The sequence below is a fragment of the Danio aesculapii genome, chromosome 24 (assembly GCF_903798145.1).
Source record: "Danio aesculapii chromosome 24, fDanAes4.1, whole genome shotgun sequence".
Taxonomy (NCBI): Eukaryota; Metazoa; Chordata; class Actinopteri; order Cypriniformes; family Danionidae; genus Danio; species Danio aesculapii.
The window spans coordinates 22,362,712-22,389,060 of record NC_079458.1 but is presented as its reverse complement, the minus strand read 5'-3'; the positions used below and the strand labels follow the sequence as shown (position 1 = coordinate 22,389,060).

At 37.2% G+C, this 26,349-nt stretch overlaps 1 protein-coding gene across 4 annotated transcripts in view; it reads left to right on the top strand.

The window, feature by feature from the left end:
- sulf1 (sulfatase 1) overlaps positions 1-26,349 on the top strand; it is a 73,127-nt gene that overhangs the window by 4,396 nt on the left and 42,382 nt on the right. For all 4 annotated transcript variants that reach the window (XM_056450259.1, XM_056450258.1, XM_056450260.1 and 1 more), the window contains exons 2-4: positions 18,640-18,854; positions 20,887-21,126; positions 26,190-26,341. In XM_056450259.1, coding sequence (XP_056306234.1) covers positions 18,686-18,854; positions 20,887-21,126; positions 26,190-26,341 — 561 coding nt within the window. In that variant the 5' untranslated portion in view covers positions 18,640-18,685. The remainder of the gene's footprint in view (positions 1-18,639; positions 18,855-20,886; positions 21,127-26,189; positions 26,342-26,349) is intronic.

The following is a 26,349-nucleotide window of genomic DNA, read 5'->3' as shown; positions in this document are numbered from 1 at the left end:
ACACTGTAACTGGTAAGCAAGAATGGCAAAAATGTTGTTGGATTGTTCAAAGAATGAGCAGTATGTGTTAGTCGTGTTTTTGAGCTCATGATGCTGAGAGTCTGGAGGATAATTTATGCCCCTTTTCCACTAATACTGTTCTGGTAGTGGTTCCCAGCTTGTGCGTTTCTCTTTCTTATTACAAGCAGAAAAGATCACCCCTAAAAACGTTATGCTCTCAAACTTAACTGGGGAAATGCTCAATGGAATATGGCAGTTCCATTGAGCATTGAACAATATTGCCTTGTATGTCTACACAATTATTTTAAAAAGTGCACAAAAGAATAACCCAAAGTGCGCGAGTGCAAAGCCAAGGGTTTCATTTTCAATATACCTTAAAAGAGATTTTAGATGAGTTCCATCTATGCAAACTGTCAGGGCTAAAATCATTCCTGGTACTGTGAACAGAAAATGCCTGCAGAAACACCACCACATGCAATGTTTGTTTTTAGACTGCTTATAGTGAGATAAACAATGCATTGCAGTATTATGTCATCATGTATTCTCCAAGGTTGTGGAAAGTTGAAATTTGTCTGGCTGAGAATGAGTGGAGAATAAGCTCAGGCTCCACAATGCAGAGCCATTCTGATGAAAAAGAGGTATGAGAAGAACTATCCTGAGCTGAAGGTCCCAAGGTTTTTTATTTATTTTTTCTTTTTGGATTTGTGGGAAATTTAGACAAACTTGGAAGCTTTTTCCAAAGCGTTTCTCATTGGACTTTAGAGGGTAGTGCTAGAGTAGTGCAGTCTTCCCTTGATTTCTTGTATTTTGATGTTCTTATTGGCTTATTTGATGTTCTTATCCATACCTTGTTAATTCTGCTGTGCAATATTGTACAGAATCGGCAATCCTATTTAAGGTTGAAAGAAAAAAATGCCTGCCTATATCATGCAATTAAGCAGCCGTCAGTATGCATTGCAGTGAAGGAGGCTCAAAAAGGTGGTGTGACCAGGGGGTGATGCTTTCATCCTCTGCTAATTCAGAATAGAAATAGAGAACCAACTGCGGGGAAAGAATAGGCATGCAACTCTGCCGACAGCTCACCTAATAAAAGACAGCATGCGACGCTTTCAAAAACTTAACCTTCCACCCTTCCCATTTAATTTTTTTCTTTTACTCCTGCAAGAATGAATTAAGCGGATCTATAACGGCCTCCTTTGGACATGACAGTTCTAAACATGCAATGTGCCTGACTTAAATTCTGCTGCTGAACAACTTTAATTTGCTTTCATGTCTTTTTTTTTGTCTTTACCATGGGGATATGAGTCTGACCTCTGCTGTGGCTTGCTCTTGAGTGGAATGCCTATAAACCTTTCATTGCTTTGGGTTTGTCTCGCCAGAGCCCAACATGCAAGCCACTGGAGAGCTGTACCATCCAAATGAAGTGGTTCTGTGGTTTTCCTGTTTGGTTGCCATGGTGTGATCGATGTGGCAGTGAAGAAATTAGACGTAGATCAAGGGTAGGGAAATTGCATTTGGTGATTTACAGATGACAGAGCCTCAATTTGTTTTTATCTTTCTCTACAATTTTTTGGTTTTATTTTTAGTTATTGTGTGACCTTTTCATGTTGACATATCTTCCGTTACACATTGAAATTGTCTTTTTTTCTTCAAATTTGTGGTAAATGTTATATTTGATAGATTGTATAGTTGTTTTAAACTTCTTCACATCTTCAGTTTTATGACTTTATTGATTCTTTTATTTTTAACTTCTAGGCCCGGTTTAAACTAATACGTTTTAGAATAAAAACGATCCATGTCCACACTGGCGTTTCATCTAGCATTTCTGAAAAGTTCTCTGTCCACACTACACCACTGAAAACCACACGTGACCCCACACATACTCTGGCATGCGATGTAGCGTATGTACACTTCTGAGCTCCAGACATTCAGCGAGTGCTTTGAGCACACCTACCAAGATGAGAGCAGTGAACGTCGGACAGTTCATAAAGGATTCATTTGGATGGTAAAATATAATTACATTTTTTTTGTTAATATAGTGAAACAGTAGCCTGCAGGGTGATGGGAATGATGTTATAAACTATACTGTTCCCTTTGAAGATCTACCCAACATGTCCTCGGGAGTTTGTTTTCCAAATAAAACTTGCTGAGTCTGAACTTAAGGAAGAAAGACTGAACTTTGTGCACTTAATATTGAGATAAAAGCCCCAAACAGATGAATGTTGGTAGCCATGCCTCCATTTTCAGATGTCTCCATTTTCCCCCATCCACACTGACACGGAGCAGCAGCGTTTTAAAATGAAAATGGCCTCTTCAGCGTTTTCGGTGCTCGAAAACTTGGAGGTAGTGTAGACGGAAGGTTTAACCATACCAAATCTTATGCATTTTAAAAAACGTATTAGTGTAAACAGGGCCTTAGATTAAAATTGTCTTCTATTAAAAAAAGGAAAGGCCAGCTGAGGATCCCAGAGGGCATTGCAGAACTCTGCTCGGGCTCATTTACATATGGCATGTTTTTCTCTGGCACTCAGCATTTTAGGTTTGGCCTGCTGGCTCTGGATTTGTAAAAGCATGTGAAAGTTTGGCTGTACAGCTGAATCCTGTGATTTTTCTTTTCTTTTTTTTTAAGATCATACAGTCTGTGGATGGGGCGTGACCTGTAAGTACAGGTGTCAGAAAAATGCCAGTGCACTCAATGTTAATTACGTTACAAATGATGTGATCGCACGCTTCTAAAAAAAAAAGCCACACGCATTTACGCCTTGAGCACTGGCAAGAGGAGCATTGGAGTACAAATTATAGGTTGCTTTTCTGTGTGTGTCTGTAGCTGAAGAGATGGATAACAAATAGGTTTTTTCTTTCTTTTATGAGTAACATCCCACTGGTATCTAAAGCAGACACTGACAGAAAGGGTCATGGATGGGATTTCTGCTAGTCGCTGTCTTTATGCAGAGATTCTGTCTGTACATGCCCTACATTCTGGAAGTGTACCATTTCACATTAGGACAGAAATGTTCTGACTGGGGCCTGCTGACAGAGCCCTCCATCCACCCATTTACCCCTCCCAAAAACAGTTTGGAATTCTGCTCCTAAGCGCCCCTAGTATATTTTCAAGCCTTCAAGTTGCAGAAGACATGCTCTGGACACTGCTGATGGCTTTGCTTGTGCTTCTTGACAACATGTAAAGCTCTGAGATATTCACTTATGTGGCCATCCAAGGTGAAGTAACTAAATCCTGTACTTCGGGGTCCTACTGATGAAATAAGTGTTAGTTGAAAGCTGATCCTGGCATTAAATGGAATAACACAGTCTCAGTCTCCCCACTTTCAGACATGGGTTCCAGGACTGCCATAAGCAGAGATATTAGAGTAAGTATTTATATTTGGGGCTTGAACAAAATTGAGTTTGACTCATTACATTAACAATATGGAGTCAATGGAATCATAGACTAATTCTGTTCTCAGCCAGATGAACACAGACATGACAAATGAACAATAACAATGACACATGATGTGCATTTACCTCACTATTGGCCAGATTCTTGACATACAAGTGGGGGCAGCCATTGCAATCTTTTTGGCTCGGGACTTCCGGTCTCGTTCACTTCCATTGATTGTTAGATGTAAAAAAAAAAAAAAGCTTATGCTGCTTGATGTTGCAAACTGACAATTTCTTAATCTATTATTCTACTTTTTATGTATAGTTGTGAACACACTTGTTTGTAGAGCAAGTAGTATGACCATTTTCTGCCTTTTTTATTCAAAGTAATTTATCCCATAGGCAACTGAATCGTAAGTCCTAAAACAATCGTAAAAACAAGCACACTTTTGCATTGTAGAATATGGTCAATAACCATTATGTAGCCCACATTATGTACCCAGTGTTTCTGCAAGCAGTACAGAATTTCAGTACTGGGATTGATTCTAGCACCAGTACCAACTTCTGGTACTCTCATCTGTTCTTTTACAGTACTGAAACTAAAACCCTTGATTAACTCACTTTCATATGCGGAGTCACTTTTGTGCACAGTAGAGGTCTGCGAGGGACTGATTTTTTTTTTTTTATCTAGCTCCCGCCAGGTTTTATTCCACACGCAACCGCTCCCATTGCAAATTCAGTCTTTGTTCACCCACTGCCCACTTAGAATAATTTTCTACCCAACCAATTCCACTAAATTTAGATCTGGTTTACAAAATCTCATGTTTAACTTGGGTACTACCAAAAGAGACAGATAATAGATAAAACTATAGGTTGTGCAAGGATTGTAGACTAAATGTCAGTTTTGTTTGCCCCTTTGTGATAAGACATGAGTGCCACCTTAAAACTGAGATTCCAGTCTTCTGAAGCTGGTCACACACCGAATGTGCCGCTCTACACCATAAGTATGATAGTTGGAAGTAACATTTGCCGGACGTGCACATTCGCGTGTTATTTAAAATGAAACTATTCAGATGGCAGTGTCCTGAGTCGTAGATGGTCAATGCAGACAGCTGCCGACTTGCAGCATCGCAGACAGCTGCCGACTTGCAATGCCAGTGCGCGCACTCTGATAGAAGCCTATGTTTAGAATTTTAAAATGCATGGTGCTGCACTGAGCGGTGCATCTGGTGTACGACCCCCTTGGTGGCTGCTAAAGAGTAAAACTTTGAGGTATTATCATACCACGCAAACAGTCATTTTTTGTCATTTGAGTCAACAATGCATGAAAAAGGCTTCCATACATCAGATTTGCCTGATGTGAGTTTCCTAACAGTAAACTGAGCATTTTCTAATGCAAGTTGATCGTCCTTTAAGGACAGCGCATCTTCACTTTGCTCTGCCATGGTAAAGCCCCTTCTGAGGACTATTATGCAGATGATGCGCGCACAGACTGTGTGAATAAAATGCACGTGCAGAAAGCACTGGTCATTTGTTCAGTATGTGTAACAGTCGTGAGCACTGGCGGTGCTCAATAAAAATGAGGAAATTACAGATATGCTGTTCTGAAATAATGTTGGGACTCGGGAACACTATATTGCTAGACCGCCAGCTCCCATTCAAATTACACCAGAGTTACCAGCCGTTATCGTGTTTTATTCAAAAATTTGTTCGCACTTTGCAAGAAATCTGGTACAGCCGTGAGAATGCAGACCTCTAGTGCACAGTTCACATATTTAGACAAGTATGACAATATGGTGCAATAATAGTAAATGCTATTATTACAGTATCTGACAGTGTCTGTAATTTTCCTTCTCATTGGCTTGGTTTGAGCAAGTTTTAGGCTGGAGTTGAACCAAACATTCTGTCCTTGAACCCCCTTTCTTTTCATGGAAAGGTACGGAACAATTTGAGATCAGACACAAGCCAGGTGTCAACAACAGTGTGAGTGAAAAAAGGGGTGTCTGTGATTTCTAAAGTAACTGAATTTTCTTGGATTCAGAAAAAAGTATCACACATTTTCATATTACTCAAGCAAGTGCGCAAAACCTTGGATTTACAGTCCTCCCTGTCAAGGAAACATGTTTAAAAGAGCTAATATGTTTTGACAAGTGTTCCAGTAGGAATATTCATCAATCACTATCAGATCTTCCTGGGTCATTTCATTTGTATACATCTGTGGCCAGGTCTTTTCACCGACCCGTGATGATTACTAACTGGGCTTCCAAGACACGGAACCCCCGTGGTATAAATGTGGCCCAGTGGCACCCCTTTTAAAATAGCTATTGATTTATGTCTTCAGACTTTTAATGTTGCCATGCGTCTTCAATCAGAGAACAGCACATATAATATTAGGATCACTTAAGCGGTAATGATACTCCAGCTCAAACAGATTTGCTTGGCTCCTTGAGTTCTTCATGTGGGAGCTGGCTGCTGATTTCATGGAAAAGACATAGATTTATTTATTCGGGATAGTTACATCAGTGGAAACTCACTGAAGCAATTTGAATATTTTCTTTATGTGGCATTTTAATGTGTTTGGTGTATTTGCCACTGTGGTGAGATGAAGATATCTGTTTAGAAAAATTATACTAAGATGAAACATTTGTTGCGAGGTTTTCTTTAACTGGTTTTTAACTACAATCTGGATATGGAGTTTTAAAAAGTGTATTTTTCCCCACGTATTGACGTATGTTTTGTGGAGAAAGTGAACTAACGTCAAAGGCTGTGACAGAAAAGAATTTCTCAAAACAAAGAAGCACATTTATTATGGTATGGCTGGTTGCAGCTGTAATTAATTTCTGGCCCCCTCCCACCAAAGACCCATAAAATGCTTTTACTGTGTCTGTTTCTCTGTTATTTGTCATATACCAAGTTGATCAAAGGCCAAATGTTTGACATTGCCCCTCCTCCATTATGCTGTCTTTGGAGATCTGCTTTTTTGCTTCTTTCATTAACCACACACTTAAAGGAATGGGCTGAAAACCTCTCCAGTGAGACCTCCCAGCTGACCGAGTGAGGCGAAGATGGTTTGCATCAGTTGCTCCAACTCAAGCAAAAATGCTAGGAAGAATCTCCAATAGGTTTTTGCTAAAACACTGCCAAATTTGGTCAAGGCTGATTTCAGCCATACCTGGCAATCTTAGTCGATTGTACTTGCATTTAAACAGCAGGGTAAGTAGCTCGAGAATGTCGAGGAGGTCTAAAGTTTTGACTGGACTATGCTGCGCCAACTTTGCAGGTGGCTAATGAGTTGGGCCTTCATGAGAGAAAGCTAATCTCTTCCAAAGCCAAGCCGAGGAGGAGCTGAATGGAATTTGCTTAGCTCTGAATTTTGTGCCCTGTATGTTTAAGCTCGTGAGCTGCTCTCTCTTTCTCTCTCACAGTTGTTGAGATGCGGCACAGCACCCCTGAGTCACATATGCTGCAGTACAGGTCACCCATAGCGCCACCGTCACTCCCAGACAGCATGACTTTGGGGGCCTCTTTGGTGCTAGTATATTGGATTATGGAAAAATCATAAAACTCTCAAAGGTCGATGCAGCCCCCCTGCCTGGGCATTCAGAAATAAAGGGTAGATATGTGTGGAGATTAAAGGGAGGTTTTGGGTGGGCTTTAAAGTATAAGAGAGGCCCAGTGACTAGGGTTCTTGATCGACAGTATGGTCGACTGCCATCAGCTGCAGCTGGGTGAAGGTGTATGTGAGGCCAGTGTCACTGGAGAACCTGCTAATGTGAGCTGGCAGCTTGGTCAGGAACTAAAGTGGCCATGGCATGTGTGTTTCAAATTCTCTGAAATTATAGTCCACACTCCACACAAAATCACAAAATAACTATTTACCCAACCTTCCCGTCTACTACTGTCCTAACATTTTATTTCTGCCAAAAAATTATAATAAGAAAATCTTCTGCGACAGGACTGTTTTGTTAGTTGCTAAATTTTGCAGAGTAGAATCTCAAATCTCATTGGTCCAAATTCCCACTCCCCATGCTTGTGGAGTAGGACTTTGAAGTCAATGGGAGGCAGATTAATTAAATTATATTAACATGCACATTCATAATGAAGGAGATGCTCCCTGTTAGGTAAGAGAACATAGAGTCCTTTCTTTTTAAGGTCCTGTGGGAGGGGTAGAGATTAGCATAAACTCATTGCTATTTACTCTGAAACTACACTGTCAATGCATATGTCATTCGTTATGGCATTTAAAGACTAACTAAATATAGTTCTAACAATGAAACCATTAAGTAATCATAGTAGTTTGTGTGTGTCTGGTAAAGGCAAAAACCACATCATTCTGTCTTTTTAAAATAACTATTAGAGTTTGGTTGTTTTTGTCCATGTCTTCAAAAACTGCAAGATAACAGTCAGGATTGAGCTCTTTGGCCTACAGGCATCCATATGGCATGTGCTCTTATTTGGACAGTGGCATTTCTGTGCTGGCTCGCTGACAACTGCTGCCTTTCCTGATTTTGATTTTGGAGTTTGCTCAGCTGTTCTAGCAGATAGAAGAACTTATGTAGCCTCAAGTCTAGATGCACACAGAAAGATAGCAAGCGCCAAACAGAAAAACATCCCAGGGACATCACTGGGATGTTTCTAGCATATGGCCTTGCATTTGAAAGAACTTGTTTGAAAGTCTCCTCCTGTTGGAGTTGTGTGACTACCAGGGCAAAGCTTAGACTTGTATAGGTTGCTTTTGTCATGAAGCTTCTGTAGTCATCGTGATGTAAAAATGGGGCTTTCTCTGTTTGTATGGATTAAATCCTGTAAATATCTCGCATCAAGAATTAGCGTCTGGGCAGTGTTTTTATTTTAAAGTTCATTACTGTTAAAACAATAGGATCTATAGACAACTATTAGAATTTAAGGGATGCACAATTTCATTTTTTCTATTTATTCTCTATTCATAAGAACATATTTATTTAAATAATCAGCAATTGTAATGTGATTTATTTTTTAGTGTTTATTTAAAAATCTTTAAAATGACTTATGTCTGAAAGATAACTTGGAGTGTCCACAACATGTTTTGGGACTAATTCAAATCTTTCATTATAATTATAATGAATACAGTATACATGTTTTGTGCAAAAAATAATTCACTTAATCAAGTAGAGGTGTCTGATCCAAAAATAGATTCTTCTATGAGCCCTCATGCAAGCTGCATGTGGTTTTCCCATTCAGAAAAGGTGTTTGCGTGCAAGTGATTTGGCACGGCTGTCGTTCATGCCACTGCATTGTATCCATTCACTCTGCAGTGATTAAGCAGAATGGTCCAGTGGTGTGAGAGCAAACTAAAGCCACTTCAGTCAGATTTTACATTCCTGCTCTTACCACATCATCAGCCCTCTGTTCCATCAGTGAGAACAGAATGTGCCATGAAAGGGATTGAGCAAAGAGGAGCTACTTTGGGAACACACACTCTAAAACTGGTCACATCGCACTTGTTTTTTGCCTTTTCTTTCTCCCATGTGGGTGGACGGCACTTCTTGACAGAGGTTCATGCGGTGTGCCCTGACCACAGTCCTCCACGACACTGTAGGTTTTGACACTGTGGACAATAAAAGCGAAGTCTTGGCTGATTTCAAAAAAGAAACATTGCTAAACCAAAACCTCAAAATTCTGTGGCTAAGTAATCATTTCTCCCTGATGGGAATAATCAGAATACAGAAATATGAGTGAGGGCTCTGCAGACATGTATCTATGTGCAGTCATATAATCTTCATTAAAGCCTTACACTTAAATTTCATGGTCACCATTAGACATTCCAATGGCTAATTTGGGGCTGGACGATCGGTTTAAATTAAATCACAAATCTGATTGATCAGACCTCCAATTGTCATGCTCATTTACTCATGTTATGGGATCAGTAGTAAATCTCCACTGAATGCCAGAGGATGTTCTTTTGTGGAAACTCCAGACATGATCAAACACAGCCCAATATTACGAGGAAACGTAACTATTCTTTGCATTGTCAGAAAAGTGGCTTATTCGTACAAATTTATGCAATTTAATTAGTATGAAAGCGTTACATTATTAAGCAGAGGCATTGCCACCCGAAACCCTACCTCTCACTGTGGGATGGACAAATCGTACTAAAATGTACAAATGTGATCATTTAAATTATTATGAATTATCATCTAAATGACTGTTTAAACATCTAACAAATAAATTAGTTTCAAACGCCCAACTGAAGTTATGAAGTGAGTTAGTAAAAACGTGGTATTTCCATAGGCAGCATTTACTACATACAGCTGTAGTTCACTGAGAAGCGACACAAATAGCTGTTATTATATTAGACAAGTATCTTAAATTCATGATAATCTGATTTTTATGGATTTAAATTTTAAGTGAAGTTTTGAAGTTATTTCGAGAGGAGCACGTGAAATTATTTATCACGGCAGGTCTCTCATCCGTAGTCATTATTAAGCCAATCGGACTAATCCAAACTCACCGTAGGTAGCCCTAGTATTACTCCCATATCTTCATTTTTTGAAGAATCCACACCACCCCCACCCCCATTCACCCCATCTCCCCCTTTTCCTCTCAAGCACTACCTGTTCTCGTACCCCCTTACTTGCCCATAGACCAGGCGGGAGCCCTGGGCTCAATTATCTCCGAGCTCAGGCTTCTCTCCCGGGACAGCATGTCAAACCTGCTAATGTTATCAAGCAATATCTAAGTGTGAACTCTTGAAGCATGAATTTTACATAGCTTGTCAGTGTACTACCACTGTGTAGTAAATGCTGCTCTGCCTTCGATTAATTGCCCAACCCTACAAAGTAGCTTAGTGATTTAGCACACTGTTAGGGTAATTAATAACTGCCTGTTGGAGAACCATCATAATAAAGTGTTAACAGATATTAAACAGTCACTCTATTTAACGGCACGATGAGTTGACTGTTATTCATCAGCCATTGCAAGAGTTCACACTAAGCTGAGGGGTCCTCGAGCCCAGGGCTCCCTCCTGTTTGCAGGCGAGAGGGGAGATTAAGCTCAGGTAGATCTCAAAAACGTCCCGGCTGATGAGACTAAGGTGAACTTCTTTGTCAAGGAAATATATTGATGCTGGGAGCTAGACAAAGTGGCCATTTGGCTTAGTCTGTTACATATGATGCATATCTTTGGATGGTGGGAGGAAACCGGGGAACCTGGGGGAAACCAACGCGGACATGGGAAGAACATGTAAACTCCACATAGAAGCTGCAACCTTTTTCTCCCTTTTCTATTTGTGAGGCAGTAGACCAAAATGATTGTAATACCAAGTGCAAAAAGGGCCTAGATAATACTAATATTTGATCCAAAAATGAAAATTTCTGTTACATCGACTCCTGCCACAGGTGTGTCATTTCAGGACACTGATTCAGTGATTTCTATGTCATAATGGGACATTTTGAGAATTTGTCCCATCGTTGATAATTGAAATGCAACTGTCACAATCAGTAAACTGTGAAGGGATCTTACTGCTGATTGTTCTCCAGTGTCTTGGCTTCTGTACAGGCACATTCTGTGGAGAGCATGAAGCAAAGTCTCTATAGTGAGGGAATGGAAAGGGGGATTAGCCCTCGAGACTGTCTTTGTCTATGGAAACCTTGCATTTATGAATGGCTGACTCACTATTTAGCTGTGCCATCTGGTTTGATTTATACTAGTTCTTGGCTCACGAGGACTCTCATTTGCAATGAAGATGCACAAACAACTTTGCCATGGTGAAGGACAAGGTCTTGCGTGGTGCTTTGCTTTAAAAGGAATTACTTCAAGATGACTTAGATCAGGGTTTGCATTTAAGTGATTTTTAGAAGCTGATCACACATGTTATGAATGCGGCCTTGCCATTTTCGTCTTCCTGGACAAGGGATTGACAGAAACCAGACTTTTCCTGATGCAGTCTAGATGTTATAAAACCCCAGCATGGTTAAAAAGAATGTGCCGGGTCATGACATTCTGATCTTAATCGTGCTGTCTTTTCCCCAGGAACTCATCTATCCTTACCTGTGTACCTTCTGTATATTCAGAGGCCTTCATTTTGGAGAGGCTTCTGAGGGTCCAGGTGCTTGAGGTTTGGGTTAACCACTCCACATTACCACATGGGTCAAAGGGGGTTCAGGGTGCATGAAAGTATGTGGTCTAGGCCTCTACCACAGGCAGCAGTAGTGGCTTTTTTCTTGCCAAGAACCTCCGAGCCGCTGTCTCTGATAGCGCTACATGGTAGAAAACACAGCTATGTGGTTAAAAAGTGGGGGCGAATGCCTCAGTACACATGAAGGGGGGAAGAAAGCATAGTGAAATAATAAAAGTACATATTTTGGATCACACCAAAGGACTCTGACCTGTCATCCATTAATCTGAAAATTGCAACTCTTTCATAAGGGCCAATTTTTTGGCAGCTGCGTGTCAGACTTGAAAAATCCAATAGTAGCCTTTTTGTTTTGCTCCTTTGAACCTTCCAGACCTTTTTTTCTTAATAAATCCCAAATATTATTCTCCCAGCTTAGCCCTGATTAGTACAGTAGAGGCTAATTTACTGGGTCATTTCCTCTAATCCCTGAAAACAATAAGGGCTAAGGAGATGCTTGCTCTAGTGCTCGTCTGTGACCAGAAGAAAGCTTTCTTGTGTTTCCCAGCAATGCAGGTCTACAAAGGAATAGTGCTCAACAGATGTGCGTATCCAGTTGGTGTCAATAAAGACCATGAACCACACTGCCCTAATATCATTCATTTATTTTATTTTTGACTTAGTTCCTTTATTAATCAGGGGTCGCCACAGCGGAATGAACTTCCAACTTATCCACCAACTGTTTTGCACAGCGTATACCCTTCCAGCCGCAACCCAACACTGGGAAACATCCATACACACTCTTTCACACACATACACTACGGCCAAGTTAGCTTATTTAATTCACCTATGCCGCATGTCTTTGGACTGTGGGGGAAACCAGAGCACCCTGAGGAAACCCACGCCAATACGAGGAGAATATGCAAACTCCACACAGAAATGCCAATTGACCCAGCCGGGGCTCGAACCAGGGACTATCTTGCTGTGAGGCAGTCGTGCTACTCACTGTGCCACTCTGACACCCAATGCCCTGATATACTTAAACCAAAAAGTAAAGAACTGACTGAGAAGAAAATGACCCGCAACGTTAGACGTCAGTGTTTAAACTATGCACAGTGCATACTAGGGGGCCAAAGTGTGCCAAGACAATATCTCTACCACCAATGATGATCCATATTTTTCCATTTTTTTTGTCCCATTTTGGTGATGCTGCATGAATCTTATAGCCTCAGCAAGTGCACTAATATCCTTAAAGGGCCATGAAACCCCCCTGTCTCAGGAAAAAAGGCAAAAAAGTGGGTGAGTACAGCTGTGTTTAGGTGGGAGGGAAAAAGGGAAGGATTTGCATAAAAATGGGAGTTTCAGTTTGGGAATGCGCTGATTTTCACTGAGGCAGGGGAGAAGTGACTGTGTTTACATAGACATCAGTAATCGAATTATTTGCCAAATTATTAATTTGTCAACTTTAACTGCAGTTTGGCACTTTCACTTTCATTCAGGAACATTTCATGCATGTCCCCTGTGACAAACAAAATATTGAATGCGAGGAACTGCTGGAAGAGTATGAGAGAAAAAAACCCTAAGTATTTCTAGGTAACTTAGATGCACTCGGTAGGTAGCGTCAGAAAGCTGTGTGTGTATAGACTATACTGTCACAAACTGCGGCGAAAATCCTGTACGACAGTAATTGTTTGATTAAGGTGTTTACAGAATTTACAGCAGATCTTTTAGCCCATAATGTGGTAGTGATCTTAATGTACTGTAAACTTAGTAACTACATCCTTTTGACTAAGGTATGTCTTTAGAAACTGAAAGAGTACTGCTGACGATACTAACTAACTTTGCCTCTGAATAAACAAAAAACACTAATCACACACTCACCAAATTTGTAGTGACAGGACAATCAACACGAACTGGAACCATGTCTTTTCCAAATGAGTGGCAAATCCGGATTTCACCATTTCCAGATTTGAAAAGCTCTCGGGTAAAAATGTTCCTTACAATCATATTTTTGTCTTGTGTTAGCAGACCACTGTAATCCACACATGACTCCAGCTGTGCTCTCATAGCAGGGGAATGAAAACAAAACCTTCGTTGCAGCACATTTATAAACGCAACACTGACGACCCATGTCTCCAAACAATTCTTCTTCTTCCACTTGTTTTAATTACGGTTGGCAACAAAACGTGGCGTCTCTCTGCCCTCTAAACACCGTCTTCGTAGCTATCATGCATATTAATGAAGTTGCACCTCATACACAATAGAGCGTGCTGATTGGCCGTCTGGAAAGACTTAGAAGTCTTTCTCATGAATTAATTCTAAAAGCTAAAGGACGTCACGTTGTACTGGCCAGTACAGACATCCAGTCAACACGCTGGAATTCACCCAAGGATCTAATCACCGTGTCGTAGCTTCAAAATTAGCTCGAAATAACGCAAAAAAAAAAATTTTTTTTGTGAAATATACGTGTCCTTATAGTGTTTTTAGCAACATGGGACATATATTTGACTAGCAACATCTCCAAAAATGTGTTTTAGTGTTTCGTGACCCTTGAAAAATGATTCGTCTTCTGCAGATCATCATACTGTACATGTGTTGCATTTGTGTTATCAAGCAGGTGAACAAGTGTAACTTAAAAGTGAATTATTTATTTTATTAGTATACATATATATTTATATCTTACAGTTTGCCTTTTTGTTTGCAAGTTTTAATCCAGAATTTTAATAGTAATAATTGCAATATTTTCCCAGTACTTGCAAGCCTTTCCCCTTGATTCCTTCGTTTGAATTTCTTACTCTGCTCTCTCCATAGTTTAGTGCACTGGTCTTCGGTATAACTGACTCTTAAATAGTTGCATAATACAAATTTAAAGCAAGCAAGTTGGAAGTACGTTTTGTTCTGCACATTACAAGCCCATTAATCTGAATAACAGTCCGACTAAAGCCAGAGGAAGTTGCCAGGTTTTCCGCTGAAGGCTTCAGACACAAACATCACATCATTTTTGCATACCAGCCCAATGCTGATTCAGTGTCAGAGAGTCATGGAAGTGTGGATGCTTTGTTTCCCATTATTCATGGAAATGGAGGATAGCAGGACTGTTTTTCATAGAGCGAGAGGTCAGTGGAGGACGCAAGTGTCAAAGAAAAGCAAAGTAGTGGTTTGTGTTCTTGCCAGTGCCACCAACTGGAACGCATTTTCACAGTAATGAGGGTAATTAAAACGAAATTATAATTCTCGACCTTTTTTTCCCTCTAGGGAAGAAAATAGAAGAGCTATTTTGGGTTGACTGTATTCTAAAATTACAGTGCTGGAATGAGGGTAAATGTGTCATCTTTGAGGGCAGAGACAGTTTAATTTTGGGTTGCTTGAGGAACACATGATTGAGCTAAATAGACGTATTGGCTCATATCTAGACTTTTTTTTGGCTGAATTTAATAATGTTAGATTTAAATTGCTGGAGGCACTTCACACAATTGTTCGTCCTTGAGTGTCACATGAGAAGGCCAATGAAAGGATTCATTTAGCACTTTAAATTGAATACTGATGCTGAAAAGTCAACCTAATTTGCACCGTGTAGACATAAAAAGAATGAAAAAGAAGTATATATGTGAATGAAGGAATCAGAGAGTTGTTCTCTATATTTTTATGAGATCTGAAACTGTGTGCATGTGTGCACGCACATTCTGATCTGACTGGATCCTGCCATTCCCTGCACCAGGGGTTTGTCTAAACAGCGCCAGTGTTTGCACAGTGCTGTCAGGGTGACTGGACTGACTATCCTTCATGCTGCCTGTCTGAAATCCAAAAAAAAGAAGAAATTCTAGAGCTCTATATGAGAGGACGCACATCATCTGTATGATTTTCTATTCAACATCATTTTCTTATAAGAAGTCACATTAGATTAGATGTACCTTAAAGAAAGAAAGGTATTGTGATTATCGTACCATGATTTTAACCCACATTACTTTTACCATTTCTCAAATGGAGAATTGTTACACTGAAAAAAATGATTATTACAAACAATTTATGTGGGTTGAATTTAAACAAACAAATAAAATTTAGTAATGTTCAATTTAACTTGTTAATTAAGCCCAAATAAATTATTTACAACTACTTAATGTAAAAGAAATTGTAAATCCAAGGAATAATTTTTCAATCATTTTTTTCAGTGTAGTTTAAGTATGTGGACACATTGGCCTTGTGGTAATACTGCAAAATTGGTGCTGGTTCTAATTTACTCAGGTATTTTGTGCCCTTCACTGGTCTTCTTGTCAAACAACTATGTTAGAGGTAATTAAGGGGAGAATTTACCCAGAAATCTTCATCTTGTTATAAACCATTACGTGTTTCGTTCATCTGTTGAAGACACTGAATGAAGAATGGTAGTAACCAAACATTACATGCTGCCCATTTACTTCCATATACTGACATATATACTATGGAAGTCAATGGCTATGGTCAAATATTTGGTTACCAGCTATTTTTTTCAAAACATCTTCTTTTGTGTTTAAATTCTGAGGGAACTCTGTATCACTTTTTGATTGTCTATTGAACACTACTTTATTCAATACAAGATGCGTTGCACATACATGCCAGTTAAGTCTCTTTAGGCTATTAGCAGATAGTAAGGTTGGGGTTAAGCCCAGATCAGATCACAAAATTGTTATTGTCTGTTACAAAAGTCACTATCTCAGATTATGCGGTTTTGTCTTGATAAAATCTTGACTTGTAGTATCTAACAAATGTGCCAGACTATATGTTACTTCACAATAAATCATCCCGGGACGTCTATGATGAGAGTTATTTCCCAAAGCAGTCACAAGTGTTGCTATAACAATTTTTGTTATCGTAACTTATATGTTTTTTTTTTTATCGTATGTCAAACTCAATAAACACTCATGCTTGCTGATTATGTAAGGGCATTTATTATGACATTGATAGGCTCAAACATATTTTTCCTTTTTAATATTAAGATATTTTCTTTTAAATCTAAATATATTTTCCAGGCAGGGTTGCTCATTAAACACTCCCTTGCCTGAACTCACCGCGAGTGAGACGAAGAAAATGAAAGCACATCAGCACCAAGGAACAATCAGATGCTCAAGACAAAATAATGACATATTAAAAAAAATAGCAAATATATGACAGAGGTCTGTGATACAACAATAACAGTGAAGCATTATTTAAATCCTTATTTTCCATGGAGCAAAAAAAATCATCCACCCATTCAGTCGAGTAGTGGACGGGCTTAAACAATAAATTATTTGTATATTTTTAAATAGCTTTTTGAAACAAATTTCGTTGGTATAATTTATATCTTAATTTTAATGTATTTTTTGTTGGACAGTTATCTATTAGACAAACAAGAATAACGAATAACATCTGAGGTGAAGTGCTTCAAAACCTGTCCGCTATGTGCTTCAGTTCCAGAACTGGTTTGTGAATCAAAATAAAATCTAGCTTAAATAAAATTGAATTGAAATATTCACAGTTTTAGAGAAACTTATTTTAAACCGTTTTGATTTTTAATGACAAAATCATCCATTGCCAGTGAGTTTCAATTTAGTTAGTTTAATCAAGTAATTTGAATAAGAAAGACAGGCTTTTAAAATGTATTAGCAGCACTGAACATGTTTCCAGATTACCTTGGAAGAATGAACTCAGTTGGAAGGCTAAGAGAACTCAGAAACTCGTTGTGAGAATGGAGATGTCTGCATATTTGTGCCAGTCTGTCAAATAAAATTGCTTAAAACTCTTTAATATTTTAGAAAAAATAAAGTTTGCATAACCAATGATTAATCTTATCCACCTGAAAACCACCTATAAGTAAATATGCAGCCTATTTTTTGATTACCTGACCTGCGGATTAACGGCAGCACTTGCAGATATAATTGAGAAATTATATGCTCCTAATGTCCAGTGTCGGAACCCGTAGTAAAGATCGGGGAAAAAATATAACATGCTAGAATTTTTTCGACGGTGTCGTGACGCGTCACAGACATGGTATCGGTTGTCGTGAACTATGCCACATTACACAAGAAGAAACAACTGAATCTTGTCAGGACGCCCATTTGAAATTGTGACAAAATCGTGTGATCTGACCAGGGATTTAGTGTAAGTTGACATGAACTTGCAAAGTTGCAAAATCTTTATTCAAGCTTCATTTTCAAGCAAAAATCTCAAGCCAAATATATGACAAGCAATGAGGCTCAGGTGCATAAATGTTCAACCTTTTTAACAGCTCATTGATCAGAAACCAAGATCAGCATGGAGCCACATGAAATATGTCCCTCCATATGGTTTCTATAATAAACTTTCCCAAACATCAGACAGGGTTATCAATCAAGCCCACTTCTGTGCATGCTCACAGTCGGCAGGTACAATAAATATATAAAATCACCTCACCTCATATGCAAGTACCAAAACTCAGGCATGTTTTATGGAATATACATGCTTTCACTGAGTCATCTTTGAGCCAGAGTGAATGCCATGCTGTGTAAAAGGGGTCAGTGTGTAAATCTGTGACGGGCGACTGCAGCACTAGGGTTAATGTAGCGTAACCCTCTCTCCCCTTTACTGCCTTCATCAGTCCCACTGGGTGTCCGCTAGGGGTCACAAGCTCTGGGCCTTTTGACTGACAGCCATGCTGACAAAATCTGATTGGCTGGGTGTTGGCCGGTTCTGCCCCTGATAGCCAATAGGAAAGCTTCAGTAGTACTGAAGCAGTGTGACTGATTAGAAAGAAAGAACTGGCTTGTCTGCACACACGGAGAGAGACACTCAGGCCTTTCTGACTTTAAGAAAGTGTGTCTTTATGAGTGCAGGCTGAAGATTTGAGTTATTTGTGACGTTGGTAATCTAAAACTGCATGTTGTGTTGGTAAAGTAGCACTTTAATAATTAAAAAAGAAAGTTTAATGTATTCATTGATGCCTTTTAAGAGGGCGTTTTATGTTTATTTTCAGTGCAACCATTGAGTTTTACAATGGTCTATTCCTGTGCTTGTGAAAATTAAGTTTAAAAGCAGATGCACATGATTTGTCGAAGCTTCTGGAATTGTCGTTTGTCTTCTTGAGGTTCTTTTTAGTCTCTCCAATTTTTTTTTAACATTTGTTTTGGCCTCTTCGGAAAACCAGAAGCATTAACATCTCTTTGCTCTTTTCTGAACAGATTACCTTGTGAGGATTCCAACCTTCTGATTCGCGATCGCAGTCCCATGATGCAGCTGGTGAGCCTGGCTTGGATGATGGTCCTGGCCGCCCCACTGGTCTGCTTTGGTTTCACCACCCGCGGTCAGGGCCTGCGTGGGCGAGTTCAAGGTGACCGGAGGAACATCAGACCCAACATCATACTCATCATGACAGATGACCAGGATGTGGAGTTGGGTGAGTAGACCAGATGCAATTCATCATTAATGGCCCATCTGTTCTGCAGACAAGACCTCAGACGACTCTCTGGAGGCTTTGTCAGCACTCGGCATGCAGGAGTTGTGAATCAGCAAGTAGGCTGGAAAGTAACTGTAAAGATCCTCAAAAAACAGAATGAAACTTGAGGAAACACGGGAATGGAACTGTAGACCAAACACTGCTTTTTATTATTATTCCCTTCACTGATTTGGATAGATGAACTTGAATTGACTTTAATATGTGATCTGGGACCATAAGACCAGTCTTACTGTATGTTGCATGAGCTTATTTGTGGGAATTGCCAAAAGTGCATTGTATAAGTCAAAATTGTTGATTTTTATTTTGTGCCAAAAAGAATTTGAATGTTAAAAGTGTGTTAAATGTTAAAAGTAACTGACAATTCTGTCATAATTTACTATGTTGCATGAGTTTATTTGTGGTAATTGCCAAAAATGCATTGTATAAGTCAAAATTATTGATTTTTAGTTTGTGCCAAAAAGCATTTGAATGTTAACAGTGTGTTAAATGTTAAAAGTAACTGACAATTCTGTCATAATTTACTCTATTAACATTACTCGAGTTTCTATTTTTCTGAACACAAGGGAAGTTATTTTTTTAAATGCTGGAACCCGATAACCATTGACTTCAATAGTATATGTTTTTTGTACCGTGGAATCAATGGTTACATGTTTTCAACATTTTTCAAAATATTATATTTTGTGTTTAACAGAAAAAGGAAACTCATAAAGGTTTGTAAATGTTTGAGGGTCAGTAAATAGTGAGTACATTTTTATTTTTAGGTCAATTATCCCTTTAAATAAAGTTAATGTTTGTACATTTTCTACTGTAAATATATAAAATCAATTAATCAGTTTAAATGAAAAAAAAAACTTGTGATTTTCTTCATATTTGGATTTTTTATTTACTTAATTTTTATTATTATTATTTTGTTTTTAAACCCTCAGATTGTAGATTTTCAAATAGTTCTATCTTGGTCAAATATTGTAATCTAAACAAACAATGGCATACATTAAGGGGAAGCTTTAGTTATTTATCTTTCAGGTGATGTATAAATCTCAATTTCCAACAATTTCTGAAAATCCCTTTTGACTGGTTTTGTGGTCCAGGCTGACATATTTGCAGATAGATTTTAAATAGTCCAGGTGACTGTCTATGATGTGTTTTCAATAATATTGTCACTCTTCAGCTCCATTAAGTTTAAGTTGTTCAATATTAACTCAGAATTATTATCATTATTAACTTTCTTGGAAAGAAAGTGTCTTTAGCCATCTCGGACTTTGAACCAGAGACATTAGCTTGTTGTTGTTGTTTTTTTGTTGTTGTTAGTCATCTTAATTTACCACCCAAAGTCCCTCACTTGGTATGTGGTAAGCTTTCCCCTAAAAACACAACCTCCAATAAGTCTCCATTTCAGACTGCCATCGTAGAATTGATTGATTTTCTCTTTTAAAATTCAATGGTTTTCCTCAGACATCTGAAATGTCCTGCAAACACAGAAAGATGCTGCACTGTTTCTTCCTCACACTTCCACTGGCCACTTTTGACTTAAGATGTGTACTTCATTTAAAGTCATGAATGCATGAATGACTTTTATTTCGGTATGTTGAAGTACTTCCAACAAAAACAGAGTATTGAGTAGAGGGTGGGGCTTTTTAACACATCATTCCCTCAAAGCAAACTATGGTAAGAGGTGTATGGTTAAGAATATTGCTTAAAGCCCTCAAATTGAAGTCAACGGAGAAGTGCAAATGCAGAATCAAATGGTCAGTCTTTCTTTTTAAGATTACCAAAACAAACAAATAAAAAAAACAAAACGTTTTTTTCCAGTGGATTGACTTGAATTAATTGTATGTGAATTATTTGTAAACCTAAAGAATAGCAATCTGTGCTAACAAAATAAACTGTCAATTTTGATTTCACACTAACACAACATAGCATTTCTCACTTACTTTAAGTACTCACCTTGGATTTGTCTGTCTTTGTGTGTCAGGCTCTTTGCAGGTGATGAACAAAACCCGCAAGATCATGGAGGATGGTGGGACATCATTCACGAACGCATTTGTTACTACACCAATGTGCTGTCCTTCACGATCCTCCATGCTGACTGGAAAGTACGTCCACAATCACAACACCTACACCAACAATGAGAACTGCTCCTCACCTTCATGGCAAGCTCAGCATGAGCCACGATCATTTGCAGTGTATCTCAACAACACTGGATACCGAACAGGTGAGAAAAACAATGAGAGTGTGTTGATGTTTTATAACCTTGCTTGATTCTAAATTATTTCAGTACAATACTAAACAACACAATATATACAATATTATATACGTCACAGTATTCCTATATTTTTCTTATATTTTCTTCTGTAGAAAGTCTTTTATGTTGGCTGAAATTATTATTATTATTATTTTAACTAATCTAGAAAAACTAAACAACACTAAACTAGACTAAATTGAAGGTCAGTATTATTAGCCCTCTCATTTTAATTTTTTTTATTGGATACAGAACAAGCCACTGTAATCCAATAACTTGCCTAAATAACCTAACTTGACTAGTTAAGATAATTAATGTAAATAAGTATTTAACCTTTATGTGCTGTTAAGGATGTTTTCATCTACTCTGGGGGGATTTTGAGTTTTAATTTGGCCATAACTTTTTTGTGTTTGAGCTAGCAGAATGATTTTTGGTGACAACTTATTTTGTAAGTCTTATCACTGTAATCACTGCAACCACAGTAATCCAATAACTTGCTTTAATAACATAACTTGTCTAGTTAAGATAATTGATGTAGGTAAGCCTTTAAATCTTATGTGCTGCTGAGGATGTTTTCATCCACTCTGGGGTGATTTTGAGTCTTAATTTGGCCATAATATTTTCTGTTTCAGTTAGCATATTGATTTTTGCTTACAAAACCTTTGCACATATTTTGAGAAAATTCTTTGAATTAACAAAAAAATAAATAAAATTTCAACAATACACTCTGAGCAAATTTACTAGCCTTTTGTTATGTTCGGGATGAAAACATCCACTAGATTAAACTGCTGTAAAAATGCATCAGATAAATATTTTTTTTCCAAAGTTTTTGCATAAATCTGTTAATCAACCTCTTCTAAACTTCTAAATTGCTTGGAAAATTACAGGATTTTAATTCTTTGAATGAATTATTAGATTTTCTTTTTTTTTTTTCTCTAATTTAATAAATGTTTCTGCCCCATTGACTTCCATTATAACCACATTCTTTTATTACAAAACCATATAATCATGCATTTTTGATTGTTAGTGGTTTTTCCTGTTGGGAAGAGGTACAATTTGTAGTTGTTACTGTTGATCATCAGTTGGCACTATTAAGCCTTTAGATGGGCCTGTGCAAAAAAAAAAAAAAAGCTTAGATTCTGGATCTTATATAAAGTATAACAGCAAAATAAATTGTGTGTATGTGTGTCTGTGAGAGTGACCTTTACGCACTTACCGTGATGTGTCTGAGAAAATCAAAATATGCATCTCAGCTCCCAGAACTACACTGAAAAAAGTGTTGTATGCAAAAATGTTGCACACAATTTATTTGTGTTGAATTTAAACAAACAAATTAAATTGAGCAATGTTCAACTTAATTTGTTTGTTTAAATTCAGCTTAAATAAATTATTTACAACCACTTAACGTAAAAAAAATTAGTAAATCCAAGGAATCATCTTTGAATAATTTTTTTCAGTGTACATGGAGTAAATAAAAACAAAGCCTGTGTATTTATGCACCGTCAAATGGTTATAATGGAAGTCAATGGGGCAACCATCAGTTAATTAGGGAGAAAGAATGATAAGCTAATAATGCTTCAAAGACAATGTTGTTACTAATTATTCAGATGTGCAAGACTGTGATAAAAGGTAAAAAAATTAATAAAAAAAACACACAATTACTTTTTATATTGAAAATCTGTCATTTTTGTGTGTTTAATCAGGGACATCATTTGTGTTAAAACCCTGTAAGTTTCTAAACAATTTAGCAGTTTTGATCAGGACTAAGGTTGATTAACTGATTTATGCAAATCATTTGAAAAAAAATATATATCTGATGCATTTTTACAGCAGTTTAATTCAGTGGATGTTTTCATCCCTAACATAACAAAATGGTAGTACATTTGAACAGTGCACAAGGATTAAATTGCACTTTAAGATGGATACTAGTAAACTAACTATAAATATTATATACAACAAAATATATGCTGTGATCATGGTGAAAACTAATAGGAATTAGTTTTAAAAATGAATTTCTGATATCTAATACATGAATAAAGTGAAATTAAATCTTCTCATTAAACATTGGGACATATTAGGAAATTTATAAACTGATATTTATTATAAATCATGTTTTGTATTAATGTTTTAACCTCAAAGTTTTGTGTGTTCAACATCAGAGAAATAAGCAAACATTGTCTATATATTGTTACAACAGCTTACCCTTACCCTTAACCATCAATTGGAAATGATGACAGTGGTCTGCAACTTCATTGAATCTTTGCCTCACATTTGTTCCTAGAGGTCAAATAAAAGTTTTACAGGAATGTTCGGTTTGTCTGGTTTGTGAAAGCTGTGTGTGTGTGTGTGTGTGTGTGTGTTGAGTGGCAGCACATTCTGACCCCGAATACAGGGCTCACCACTGCCTCTGCTTTCCAGCTGATGTGTTAGTCTACAATTAACTCTCCGGGGCAGACTGGCTGCTTGCCCAGCTTTTCTGCAAAATGTTTTGGCATAGCTTAGAGGGTAAAGGGTGGAGGAGACATGTATACAATGCACAGACAGACATTTACAGGTACTCTTCAAAGGCAGTGTTGTCATAAATGATAATTTCAGCCTTTGTCGACCTCTCTGAACAGACGCAAGTTAAGCTCTACCATTCTGGAACTGAGAATCACCAGTTTTTTGTTTGTTTTAAAAAGGGATTCTCACATGATTTTGAATGGCGAGTTTACCAGCTAATTAGACAAAGTAGATTGATGATGTTATGACAGATGTTTTATGTACATACATAGTTGAAGAGAAAATGCTAGCCCCTTTTGATATTTAAATTCTTTTTCAAATATTTACTGTTTTACAGAGAAGTCTAGTGTGTTTTAAAAGATGATTGTTTTATAATTAATTTATTTTGTCTTTGACATTATGACCATGCATGATATTTTAATTTTTTACTTTTTATTTACTTTACTTACTAATATTCAGCTTAAAGTGCAATTTAAAGGCTTAACTAGGTTAATTAGTTTAACTTAGGTAAGTTAGATTAATTAGGTAAGTCATTGATATAGGCCCAGGTATAGATTTTTAGCCTATCATTGAGTCAGTGTATTTACTTGTGTAAATGTGTGTAAATTTATATTTATTCAGTTTTTTAATTAATTTTATTAATATTATTGTGATATAATAACATGAATATTAAATGTTCAAATGATTTATTTACAATACAGTTTGTAAAGTAATATTTTCTGTCTTTTAGTGTGTATATTATGTGAGAGACTTGCTTTGTTTACAATATATGTGGATCTAATGGGATTTCCATTGTAAAAATTAAAAATGTATTATTTTTTATTTCAGATATTGAGTTTTTAGATATGATTCTCCTAAAATTATTCTGCATAAATCCGCAAATATTTTTTTTTTACAAAATTCTTTTCAGAAATAGCAAAAAAATGTCTGCAAATTCTGTCTGGCTCTAGTTATTGCACAAAAGTATTTATATAAGAGTGCTTTATTAAATAATATATATTTATATATACTTGCTCGAGATAACTTTGTGTGTGTGTGAGTGTGCTACTGGTTAAATCAGGGTTTTTTGAAAAATCTTTTTTTCCTGAGTGCTTGTTGCCATGTATTTTGGCATTCATCTGAAGCATGAAATTGCTTTTACAGTGATTGATCACTATTGTAAATGTCAGGATGTCCTAGTATACACATGTGAAAATGTTATTGTTTGTGACACAGAACATGGAACGTAAATTAGCAGTTTTCTGTATTTTATGATTCATGTTTTTATTTTTGCTTTTGAATTGCATTATGGGACCTTGATTTTTCTTCAAGTTAGTTGTAACCTTAAAGTGCAAAAGTGACTTTTATTATCACTTTAAACTATTAAAAATGTTATGCAAGCTGGTTTTGTGTTGTATATTATAGTACACAAACCTTATAATAAACGGCCAGTTCATTTTCTGTTATTTTACATTCTTATTTCTCTATTTATTACTTCTTATACAGTACATTATTTCAAATTATTTCAATTTCAATAAAAGACACTTTGTCAAACTGTTGAGTTGAAAAATTGTTTTCTAATGCAATTCGTAAATAGAAAACACTTGTGAATCACAAAACATCTAAACTGTTAATTCACAGATATTATTAACAGATACAGAATCTACTTCAACCATACAAAACAACAGCTCTCTGGGTAAAGCAGATATGATTGTACCTTTAAAAGTTAAACAAGCACATACAATTGCAGACCCGTAGCTAGGGGGGTTTGGGTTTGGGGGTTTGTGGTTTGAAAGACCCACCCCCCACTGACAAAGGTCCAGAATTTGTCCTATACACCAGCTCATTTGTCCTATTTTGACTGCTACGCAACCATAAACTGTGAAAATAACCCTCCGAAAGCTTTAAGACCACACAGAATTTGAAGTAACTGATGTCATCTTTCACTACTTGTCTACTGTATGTTGTTAAATAGAGAAAACATTTTACAAGTAGCCTTTATTCTAAATCTTGGACCTTATTCTTAAAGAAAAAATGACCAATGAAAAGGTGTGAAGCACAAAAAGCGACCCATAATAAAGTTCATTTTAATACTAATAATTAGGATGATGTTGTTATCCATAATTTTTCAAATTAACTTTTTTACAAGAGAGGCAAGAAAAAATCTTGAAGCTCTACATTATTATAATTATTATTATTATTATTATTATTATTATTATTATTATTATTATTATTATTATTATTATTATTATTATTATGCTTTATTGTTTATCATTCAAATGGCCAAATTCTAACTGGAAAAGTGAATGTGCTGGCCAGTTTGTTATTAACCTAATAAATTACAATAGGCTACATTATTTCCCCCCCATATTTATTAAATCGAAATCTTTAGGAAATGTAATTGGTACATCAAAAAGTGCAGTTAAGATCCCACCGCTTTCACCAGGCTGGCTACGGGTCTGGATTGTTATTTAAAATAAAGGTTGTGTGGGTCTTTTACCAATTAATTGTGCAGCTCTAGACTCAAGTTGTCTTCTTTATATTTTGTTTCACAGCTTTCTTTGGGAAGTACCTGAATGAGTACAACGGCAGCTACATCCCACCTGGGTGGCGTGAATGGGTTGGGCTGATCAAAAATTCCCGGTTCTATAATTACACCGTCTGTCGGAATGGGAACAAGGAGAAGCACGGCGCGGATTATGCCAAGGTATGTGT